Source organism: Oncorhynchus mykiss, chromosome 30 (genome assembly GCF_057628025.1).
Source record: "Oncorhynchus mykiss isolate SJ-2025 chromosome 30, ASM5762802v1, whole genome shotgun sequence".
Classification (NCBI taxonomy): domain Eukaryota; kingdom Metazoa; phylum Chordata; class Actinopteri; order Salmoniformes; family Salmonidae; genus Oncorhynchus; species Oncorhynchus mykiss.
The window spans coordinates 33,333,673-33,345,247 of NC_143051.1; the positions used below are offsets into that span (position 1 = coordinate 33,333,673).

Genomic DNA, 11,575 nt, shown 5'->3' on the forward strand with positions numbered 1-11,575 from the left:
AATGGCACAAAAGCATTAAGAAGGAAAGAAATTCCACAATTCACTTTTAAAAAGGCACACCTGTTAATTGAAATGCATTCCAGGTTTTACTTTTTTGGTTACTACATGATTCCATATGTGTTATTTCATAGTTTTGATGTCTTCACTATTATTCTACATGGTAGAAAATAGTAAAAATAAAGAAAAACCCTTGAATTAGTAGGTGTTCTAAAACTTTTGACCGGTAGTTTATATATAAATAGATAGGAATATATATTATAATATTTTATGTTAATGCTATTAATATGCATCTTGTCAGTCTCAGAAACATAAAAAGCTGACCGGCAAATGGAGACACTTTGGACAAAACACAAGTGAATAGCCAATGATCGACGACGTTACTGAATGACAACCAACCAATGGTAGGCATGAATGTTCTCGCGCTGGGAGAAATTTCGGTGTCGAGCGCGTAAGTTGACTATCATTGTTTTGTCCATAGCTAACCACTGTCTGAAAACAGTAGCTGTATTATATACATCTGCATTTCATACATAAAGATAGTCAAAGTATTTGTTTACATGTTGTCTTTGTCACACCGATACCATTTTACCCAGAGATGTTGGCGCTTTCCTGACCAGCCAGCTAAAGTTAGCTTGTTGCTAACTAACGTTAGCACGCTAGCTAGCTAGTCAACAGCACACACAACAATGGTTTTTGGAGTGTTGCTGCAGTTGGGGTTGACAGTAAACAATCTGGTAAATGTGGTATTTTCCTGATCGGTTTCAATCAGCGCCTTCTCGTTTAATCACATAATACTTCTCCACTTTAGCTGTTAACGTTACGCGCTAAGTAATTAAGTTAGCTAGCAAGAGTTCCTTACGTTTAGCTAGCTAAGTTAGCTAGTTAACGTTACTGACTGTCTGAGCTGATGGTCCGTGTCCAGTCTATTTTCGCTGTAGATAACGTAAGCGTACAAACAATGTTTGTTATATTTGTTGTGATTCGGGCGTGTGAAAAAAAGAAAGGGGTGGAGATTGCATTGGATAATGTGTAGCAAGCCCTGGCCTAGCCAGAGCTATCCAGGGGTGTTTGTGACTGCGCCTGATCCTGTGTCATTCTCATATTGTAAAAATGGTTGACCATAAATGTAACAAAACGTTGAAGGGCGTAGGCCTTGCATTAGATAGACTCACTAAACCAACACCTTGTTATTTGAACTACAGTAGGAATCACTGAACAGAGCAGGATATAGGCCTAGGTTTCAGATAGCACTGTTATCACTGTCATGCAATGTTACTTTTGAATTTGCCTGAGGCATCATTTTAACACCATTGTTTTTGCCTTTCCTCAGCAAAGAATAGTCCCTATCTGATGGCGGTTGCCTCAGCAGCAGTGATGGACAGTATTGTAATCCTTGATGATGATGAAGAGGAGGAGAGGCCTCAGCCTTCTTCCTCCACCACCTCCTCTAAACTCTCAGCCAATCAGCGCACTCCCCCCAAAATCCAGCAGCCCGCTCCTACTCACATCACCCAATCTCCTTTCGCCATGGTGAAGAAAGAGAGCCATGTTCTTCAAGCAGAGAACCAGAAGCTCTTTACTGAGGTAAGAGGGTACATTAATGGATGGATAGTGGGGATGATTGGTACGGTCACACTACAAATACATGAGTTGCGCTGCAACACTGGCAAGCAACACTGCTAATGTGACTGAGTCTTTGCTGGCTATTAGTTCATCACAATGTTGTCAGATCACTGAAATCATAACGTGATTGTGCGTGATACTCTCGAATTTGGAACTTCTTAATCAGTGTTTTTCGAATCCCATCGTGGGTGCAAGCTTCTTTTCCAGCCCAGCACTAACACACCTGATTTATAACTAATCCACTAACCTTAAGCCCTTGTATTGAGCTGGAACAGAAGTCTGCACCCACTCTGTGGGTCCATCCTGGAGCCCGCCCGCTCCGGCCCCGCCCCCTGTCCCAACCAGTGCAAAGATTGAAGAACACTCCTCTAAACCTCTCTCCCTCGTTCACTCCCCTGCCTCCATTTGTTCAGTTTGTAGATTACTGCTCGGCCCAAACGCAGGACTGCCCCGAGGTCATGACCTTCCTGCACGCAAAGCACTCCAAGGCGTCACCAGACTTTCTGTCCTCGGTGGAGTTCCGCAACACGCTGGGCCGCTGCCTGACGCGCGCCCAGGCCAGCCGCACCAAGACCTTTGTCTACATCAACGAGCTGTGTACCGTCCTCAAACAGCACTCGGACAAGAGGAGGCAGAGTGTTGTGAAGGTGGGGCCTACCGCTGGGGAGAAGAAGGAGGAGATGGAAGAGGAGGCACCGACAGAGGAGCTACCGTCTACCTCAGGGCAGCAGGAAGAGAAGGAGGAGGAGGCGTTGGAGGACGAGAAGGAGAAGAAGACGAAGAAGGCTTCCCGGAGACAGGTCAGCAGTACCATAGATGGACAGTGTCCATGAGTTCTCTATAGCTTTATCCCCATTCCTTTTCTTTTGAAAGTGTGCACTTGGTCACCCTCAAGGGTTTAAAAGCATTGTATTGGTCTAGATGAAATATACCAGGCATACCTCCATCACTCTCGGTCTCTCAGATTGCGTATCTGGAGAACCTGCTGAAGATGTACAATGATGAGATCCGGCGGCTGCAGGAGAAGGAGCTGAGCGTCAACGAGCTGGAGGAGGAGGACTCCAGCTATATCCAGGAGCACAAGCTAAAACGAAAGGTCAGATCACCAAGGCCAATCGCTCAGTTGGTTGGAGTGTGGTGCTTGTAAAACCAGAGGTTTGTTTGATTCCTGCATGAGCCACATAGTAATGCATGTGTTAACTGTACGTGGCTTTGATAGAAGTATCTGCGAAACGACTGTTTTTTGAGTCACTGAAAATCTCTCTCTCTGTCGTATAGATGATGAAGATCTATGATAAGCTCTGTGAGCTGAAGGGCTGCAGCAGTCTGACAGGCCGAGTGATCGAGCAGAGGATCCAATACAAAGGGACACGCTACCCTGAGGTCAACAGAAAGGTAACCAACACGTGACATAATCAACTGACTCATTGTTTGACAACCCAATGCTTTTTGACCACTGTTCATTTAGTTAAATAGACTACGGGTGAAAATTAGCTTTATAACTAACCAAGTAGGAGAGAAATCAAGGAAATAAGTATAACTAGGAAATAAATGCATGAAAACATAACGATATACTCTGACCCTTTCCCACCTCCAGATTGAGCGTTTCATCAATAGTCCCGAGGCTCAGCTGAATCCCCCCGACTACACGGACATCCTGCAGCATGTCCGTCGGGCCAACGAGCGCCACGGCCTCAACCTCAGCAGAAAGCAGCTGACCCAGATCTCCCAGGATGCCTTCCGCGAGACTGGAAACCGACTGCAGGAGAGACGCCACCTCGACATGGTCTACAACTTCGGCTCGCACCTCACAGACCTCTACAAACCCGGTAAGAGAATGTAGTATACACACATCTCTACATTCCTGGTTGGGTGTGTGTGTTATTCTGTCTTTCTGTGTCAAAGAATAAAGAGAATTACACACTAGGGCTAGGAATTGCCAGGGACCTCACGATACAATGTCAAATCAAAGTTTATTTGTCACGTGCGCCGAATACTACAGTGAAACGCTTACTTACAGGCTCTAACCAATAGTGCAAAAAATGTATTTGGTGAACAATAGGTAAGTAAATAAATAAAAACAACAGTAAAAAGACAGTGAAAAATAACAGTAGCGACGCTATATACAGTAGCGAGGCTATATATAGTTTGAGGCTACATACCGGTTAGTCAGGAAGATTGAGGTAGTATGTACATGTAGATATGGTTAAAGTGACTATGCATATATGATGAACAGAATAGCAGTACTGTAAAAGAGGGGGTGGTGGGTGGCGGGACACAATGCAGATAGCCCGGTTAGCCAATGTGCGGGAGCACTGGTTGGTCGGGCCAATTGAGGTAGTATGTACATGAATGTATAGTTAAAGTGACTGTGCATATATGATAAACAGAGAGTAGCAGCAGACAAAAGAGGGGTTGGGGGGCACACAATGCAAATAGTCCGGGTAGCCATTTGATTACCTGTTCAGGGGTCTTATGGCTTGGGGGTAAAAACTGTTGAGAAGCCTTTTTGTCCTAGGCTTGGCACTCCGGTACCACTTGCCATGCGTTAGTAGAGAGAACCGTCTTTGACAATTTTTAGGGCCTTCCTCTGACACCGCCTGGTGTAGAGGTCCTGGATGGCAGGCAGCTTAGCCCCAATGATGTACTGGGCTGTACGCACTACCCTCTGTAGTGCCTTGCGGTCAGAGGCCGAGCAATTGCCACACCAGGCAGTGATGCAACCGGTCAGGATGCTCTCGATGTTGCAGCTGTAGAACCTTTTGAGGATCTCAGGACCCATACCAAATCTTTTTAGTTTCCTGAGGGGGAATAGGCTTTGTCGTGCCTTCTTCACGACCGCCTTGGTGTATTTGGACCATTCTAGTTTGTTGGTGATGTGGACACCAAGGAACTTGAAGCTCTCAACCTGCTCCACTACAGCCCCATCGATGAGAATGGGGACGTGCTCGGTCCTCCTTTTCCTAATCATCTCCTAAGTCTTGGTTACGTTGAGGTATAGGTTGTTATTCTGGCACCACCCGGCCAGGTCTCTGACCTCCCTATAGGCTGTCTCATCGTTGTCGGTGATCAGGCCTACCACTGTTGTCGTCTGCATACGTAATGATAGTGTTGGACTCGTGCCTGGCCATGCAATCGTGGGTGAACAGTGAGTACAGGAGGGGACTGAGTACGTACCCCTGGGGGGCTCCAGTGTTGAGGATCAGCATGGCAGATGTGCTGTTACCTACCATCAGCACCTGGGGGTGGCCCGTCAGGAAGTCCAGGATCCAGTTGCAGAGGGAGGTGTTTAGTCCCAGGATCCTTAGCTTAGTGATGAGCTTTGATGGTGTTGAACGCTGAGCTGTAGTCAATGATTAGCATTCTCACATAAGTGTTAGTTTTGTCCAGGTGTGAAAGGGCAGTGTGGAGTGCAATAGAGATTGCATCATCTGTGGATCTGTTTGGGCGGTATGCAAATTGGAGCGCGTCTAGGGTTTCTGGGATAATGGTGTTGATGTGAGCCGTTACCAGCCTTTCAAAGCACTTCATGGCTACGGACGTGAGTGCTCCGGGTCTGTAGTCATTTAGGCAGGTTGCCTTTGTGTTCTTGGGCACAGGGGCCATGGTGGTCTGCTTGAAACATGTTGGTAGTACAGACTCAATCAGGGACATGTTGTTAATGTCAGTGAAGACAACTGCCAGTTGGTCAGCACATGCCCAGAGCACACGTCCTGGTAATTCATCTGGCCCTGCAGCCTTGTGTATGTTGACCTGTTTAAAGGTCTTACTCACTTTGGCTACAGAGAGTGTGATCGCACAGTCGTCCGGAACAGCTGATGCTCTCATGCATGCCTCAGTGCAGCGTGCCCCAAAGCGAGTATAGAAGTGATTTAGCTCGTCTGGTAGGCTCGTGTCACTGTGCAGCTCGCGGCTGGGCTTCCCTTTGTAGTCTGTAATAGTTTGCAAGCCCTGCCACATAAGACAAGCGTCGGAACCGGTGTAGTATGATTAGATCTTTGCCCTACATTGACGCTTTGCCTGTTTAATGGTTCGTCGCAGGGCATATCAGGATTTCTTGCAAGCTTCCGGGTTAGAGTCCCGCACCTTGAAAGCGGCACCTCTACCCTTTAGCTCAGTGCGAATGTTGCCTGTAATCCATGGCTTCTGGTTGGGGTATGTACGTACAGTCACTGGGGACGGCGTCCTCGATGCACTTATTGATAAAGCCGGTGACTGATGTGGTGTACTCCTCAATGCCGTCGGAAGAATCTCGGAACATGTTCCAGTCTGTGATAGCAAAACAGTCCTGTAGTTTAGCATCTGCTTCATCTGACCACTTTTATAGACCGAGTCACTGGTGCTTCATGCTTTAATATTTGCTTTTAAGCAGGAATCAGGAGGATAGAGTTGTGGTCGGATTTACCAAATGGAGGGCGAGGGAGAGCTTTGTACGCGTCTCTGTGTGTGGAGTAGAGGTTATCTAGAATTTTTTTCCCCCTCTGGTTGCACATTTAACATGTTGATAGAAATTTGGTAGAACTGATTTAAATTTCCCTGCAATAAAGTCTCCGGCCACTAGGAGCGCCGCCTCTGCGAGTGGTTTCCTGTTTGCTTATTTCCTTATACAGCTGACTGAGTGCGGTCTTAGTGCCAGCATATGTCTGTGGTGGTAAATATACAGCCACGAAAAGTATAGCTGAAAACTCTCTAGGCAAGTAGTGTGGCCTGCAATTTATCACAATATACTCTGCTTCAGGCGAGCAAAATCTAGAGACTTCCTTAGATTTCGTGCACCAGCTGTTGTTTACAAATATGCACAGACCCCCCCCTCGTCTTACTGTGCTGTTCTATCTTGCCGGTGCAGCATATATCCCGCTAGCTGGATATCCCTGTCGTCATTCAGCCACAATTTCGTAAAACATGGGACATCAAAAACTGTAATATCCTGTTGGTAGGATATTCGTGATCGTACCTCATCTAATTTATTGTCCAATGATTGCACGTTAGCGAGTAATATTGACGGTAATGGCAGCTTTCCCACTCGCCTCCTGCGGGTCCTCACGAGGCATCCCGCTCTGTGTCCTCTACCTGCGTCTCCTCCTCTTGCAAATAACGGGGATGTTGGCCCTGTCGGGTGTTTGGAGAAGGTCCTGTGCTTCCTGCTTGTTGAAGAAAAAATCTTTGTCTAATCCGAGGTGAATGATCGCTGTCTTGATATCCAGAAGCTCTTTTTTTCCGTAATATACGGTTGCAGAAACATTATGTACAAAATAAGTTACAAATAACGTGATAAACTCCCACATAATAGCACAATTGGTTGGGCATAAAACTGCTGCCATTTCTTCCGGCGCCATTTTCTTTTTCTTCCGGCGCCATTTATGTATTGCAAGAAGATACTGTGTAATAAAATCAATCTGATTTTCCAAACATATTGTTCACCATCTGTCTGCAGCAGAGGGACAAGAGAGAGCCACGAGAGAGTTTTGATCAGTCATGGAAATAAGTGCTGAAAACCAATTGGCTATTTAAAAATAAGATGGAGAACCAGCTAGGATGGAAAAATACTGGAGTTTTAGTGCAGGTACAGCCAACTAGTGCAAAAATAATATTGTGATATTGTCAAAACTATACGATATAACTTTTAAAAAAAATGGTAATATGTTGCTGTATCGATTTTATTATTTAAAAATAGCTGTAACACTCTTCATTCACCAAGCTGTGAAAACCTGGTAGTTGATACAGTGACAGCAGTATGCACCAGAACGTTGTCTCTATCTTCTTGCCCTTTGTGCTGTTGACTGTGCCCAATCATGTTTCTACCATGTTTTGTGCTGCTAACATACTGTGTTGTCATGTGTTGCTGCCTTGCTATGGTGTTGTCTTTAGGTCTCTCTTTATGTAGTGTTGTGATGTGTTTTTTTTGTCCTACATTTATTTGAATAAAAAATAAATAAAGATCCCAGGCCCCCGTCCCTGCAGGAGGCCTTTTGGTAGGCCATCATTGTAAATAAGAATTTGTTCTTAACTGACTTGCCTAGTTAAATAAAAGTAAAAAACAAAAATGCATTTCGGGTCGAACGTGGGAAAACTATTTAGGAAGATTTGATTACAAAGTTACTAACTCCCACCATTTTTTGTCCCGCTTTCATTTTGCCCACTCTTACCAGCTACTGACCCTGCCCTGTTGGACCCCACGTTGGCCCGTAAGCTGCGCTCTAACCGGGAGGTGGCTCTCTCCAGCCTGGAGCAGGTCATCTCCAAATACGCCTTGAAGCAGGATGACACGGAGGAGGAGGAGAGGAGTAAACGGATAGAGAGAGACAGGCAGAAGAAAGAGGTAAGAGATGTAGAAGGAGAAATGTGGTGTCAATTCTGTAGTGGTCACCTGTTATTATCAGCCAAAGCTTTTCCACATCTGCTTTAAAAATGATTTTTCCAACAATTGATTAGACACATTGAGTTATAAGTGAAATAATCTATCACAATTCCAGTGGGTCAGAAGTTTACATACACTAAGTTGACTGTGCCTTTAAACAGCTTTGAAAATTCCAGAAATGTATGTCATGGCTTTAGAAGCTTCTGATAGGCCAATTGACATAATTTGAGTCAATTGGAGGTGTACCTGTGGATGTATTTCAAGGCCTACCTTCAAACCAGGAAGTTGAAGCTTGGTCGCAAATGGGTCTTCCAAATGGACAATGACCCCAAGAAAAGTTGTGGCAAAATGGCTTAAGGACAACAAAGTCAAGGTATTGGAGTGGCCATCACAAAGCCCTGACCTCAATCCTGTAGAAAATTTGTGGGCAGAACTGAAAAAGTGTGTGTGAGCAAGGAGGCCTACAAACCTGACTGTTACACCAGCTCTGTCAGGAGGAATGGGCCAAAATTCACCCAACATATTGTGGGAAGCTTGTGGAAGGCTACCCAAAATGTTTGACCCAAGTTAAACAATTTAAAGGCAATGCTACCAAATACTAATTGAGTGTGTGTAAACTTCTGACCCACGAATGTGATGAAAGAAATAAAAGCTGAAATAAATAATTCTCTACTATTATTCTGACATTTCACATTCTTAAAATAAAGTGGTGATCCTAACTGACCTAAGACAGGGAATTTGTACTCAGGTTAAATGGCAGGAATTGTGAAACGCTGGGTTTTAATGTATTTGGCAAAGGAGTATGTAAACTTCCAACTTCAACTGTAAATAAATGACTTGTGTCACCCCTCGGCACCACTCACTGTCTGTTCTGTGTGTCAGTCATTGGCGCAGGAGGCCACCACAGCCGATGACAATCCCTTGACGAAGGGAGAGGATGATTGTGAGGAACAAGCTGAGGAAGAGGATGATGAAGACGATGAGTCGTCTGATCCAGACATCGAGGAGGAGATCCAGGCCAGCAAAGCACAAGCAGGGCCAGGTGATGATGATCATTTGCATTTACATAGCACCTTTCTCAAATTGTTTTAACACGGTTTGGCCTGGGTTTTGGCGACAACATAGATAAAATAAAAATCTAGTTTCAACTGATTTGAGTTTTATTTTTTTCAGAGGAGGAGGAGGACAACAAGGTAGAGGCAGCAATCGAGAGTGAAACCGAGGTGGATGGGGGGAGTGACGGAGACCAGGATGGAGGAGAGAAAGAAGAGAACGCTGAGGAGGACACAGACTCTGTGACGAGAGGAATCAGCCCCGTCTCCCGGGGTGACACCCCGCGGGTCTCCTCCTTAGTCGACCAATCCCCCACAGACAGCCCCAGCCAATCGGAGGCGATGGAGGCCGACAAGGGGAACGAATCATCCGATACCAACTTGAGAAAGGAAGACGTTGTTTCCTCCAATCACATTTCGGCTGTCTCTGTAAGCACTAGTGTGGAAACTAAGGACTCCTCAGCCTCCCCCATGGCGGCGAATCAGGTCTCTTTGCCTCCGTCACCAGTGCTGATTTCGACCAATGAGGACTCCTGCACGGTCATCACTGAGACGAGGTCAGCAAATTGTAGCCCCAGGCCACCCAGTCCCAAAGACACCTCCAGAGGCAGGAAGAGAAGGAGGAAAGAAGAGGTGGAATCCAGGAAGCTTCACAACGGGGATCTAAGGCACCACAATGGGAGGTGAGTCTAGCACCCACATTTAATTATGTTTAAATAAAGTCCATGGACGATATCTATCCATCTTCAACTGTAGAGACTTGAATGAATGAATTAATTATCTCTCTCTCCATCTGCAGTCAGAGTGACATCCCTCTGGACATGGGCGTGGTGACCAGTAGCCTCCTGCAGGCAGACTCCACCAGGGCAGACACTCCCACCCAGGAGATGGTCACCAGCTCCCAGTCCACCCCGCCACCGAAGAAAAACAAGGTGAGAGTAAATTTAATCACTACACATTTTTCCCCACGTATGCTCAGCACATCGTACCCTTGCACTGAAACACGTCTCGCCCCTCTAAAAAAAAAAAATACATCTGTCACCTCTGTGTGTCATGCACATGCTCCGCAGCCATGACATGTCACTAAAAACCTTTGTTTGTACAGTATGCAGACCTCTTACCAACGTCCATTTTGTGTCATTTTCAGGTCAACGTGGCCACCCAGTGTGACCCGGACGAAGTGATCGTCCTATCGGACTCGGAATAACCTCTGCCCCCATCGTTCTGGGTGTTCACGCTTCCCATTACTAGTCTGAAACCAGGTCTGTTTATGCTGCACAAACAGATCTGAGACCCGGCTATCCCACTTGACTTCCAAACTAGTGCCTGCTAATGTGAACTCTTGAAAATGTACGCATTTTCAGACGGGAGAGGGCAAACCTTTCACTACAGATTTTAAACTGGCGACGGACGTGGTAGTTTACCGCCAATGTTTACATTCATATTTATATGCCAATTTTATTTCCCAGTGTCTGGATTGAGCAGGGAGGGAGCAGCATCACGTCAGGTATTTTTTTTTATTTTAGCTGTAAAAATGAGTTCAATTAGATATTATTTGACCTGTTTTCTTTGATTATTTTTTTTGTGTCTATTATTTTAGATGGGTGAATGAATGGGTGTCTGGGGTTAGTATGCTAGAATGCTGGCAATAGAAGATGAACGAGTTGAACACAGGAGTACTGTAAACTTAGATTTATACAAGGCCAATACAGGATCTACATCAACTTTGTCATGGATCATTTGTTGTACATTTGTTGTTGCTGTGTCCACATAGTGACACCTAGTGGCCTGAATGCCGCTATTTCACCCAAGTAATATGCAATCGCAATATGTTGTCAGACTGGCCGTCAGTTTAATCGTGTTCAAGATGCCAAACGAATACAATTAAGCAGATGCGTTGCCCTAAATGACCAGGTACAGCTTTGCATTAACGTGAACTGTAGAGCGGTGTCCTACTTAATGCAGACATAACCCCCACATTGACTTTGCAGAAATAGTTGTGTTCAGGGTGATGGACTACACCTCCAACAATGCCCATCTCAGCATGTAGTAAGGTGGTGTTTGGGTTGGTTTGCATCCAAGGAACGTTCAGAATCGCTCTTGCTTGAGACTGCAAACAGTGGTAATGATTAATCAAACTCAATATTTTTCAAATCTCCCTAAGCTGCTTTGGTTTGATTCCCTTGTTTTTACCAATTCAAATAAGATTACGGGGGAAGACTGCTTAATTGTTATCCATTTTTCCTTTTAGTACACTGAAAAGCAAAGGGCACATTTCCTTTTAAATAAACTTTGATAACGCTCACCAGGTGCTTTGTGGGTAAAGGCATAAGGTAAAGAAAAACATGAATTGTACATTTGGAAAACAAGAAGAGTGACATGCTAATACAGATTACAGAAATGAACTTTGAAGACAATTTTTTTATTGAACCTTTATTTAACAAGGCAAGTTAATTAAGAACAAATTCTTATTTACAGTGACGGCCTACCGAGAGCCAAAAGGCCCCCTTGTGAGGACGGGGATAAAAAATGTAGGACACAT

At 45.1% G+C, this 11,575-nt stretch overlaps 1 protein-coding gene across 2 annotated transcripts; it reads left to right on the plus strand.

Annotated features, from left to right (window-relative positions):
- The first annotated feature begins 298 nt into the window (after positions 1-298).
- On the plus strand, positions 299-10,761 carry LOC110488355 (uncharacterized). Of its 2 annotated transcripts, none has more exons than XM_021560579.3 (11): positions 299-401; positions 1,331-1,584; positions 2,037-2,423; positions 2,588-2,719; positions 2,902-3,018; positions 3,221-3,452; positions 7,773-7,942; positions 8,864-9,023; positions 9,155-9,716; positions 9,833-9,965; positions 10,181-10,761. In XM_021560579.3, the coding sequence occupies exons 2-11, from the start codon at positions 1,351-1,353 to the stop codon at positions 10,238-10,240; spliced, it is 2,187 nt and encodes a 728-aa protein (XP_021416254.3). In that variant the 5' UTR covers positions 299-401; positions 1,331-1,350; the 3' UTR covers positions 10,241-10,761. The 2 variants fall into 2 exon arrangements, with proteins under 2 accessions (XP_021416254.3, XP_021416253.3); XM_021560578.3 differs by having other exon boundaries at positions 363-448.
- The last annotated feature ends 814 nt before the right edge of the window (positions 10,762-11,575 follow it).

What these genes read in the sequence shown, in the direction of transcription:
- LOC110488355 (XM_021560578.3), top strand. Translation starts at nt 412, where the DNA reads ATGTTCTCGCGCTGGGAGAAATTTCGGTGTCGAGCGC. An exon ending in GAGACAGGCAGAAGAAAGAG is followed by an intron (nt 7,943 to 8,863) that starts GTAAGAGATGTA and finishes TCTGTGTGTCAG; the next exon opens with TCATTGGCGCAGGAGGCCAC. An exon ending in CAAAGCACAAGCAGGGCCAG is followed by an intron (nt 9,024 to 9,154) that starts GTGATGATGATC and finishes TATTTTTTTCAG; the next exon opens with AGGAGGAGGAGGACAACAAG.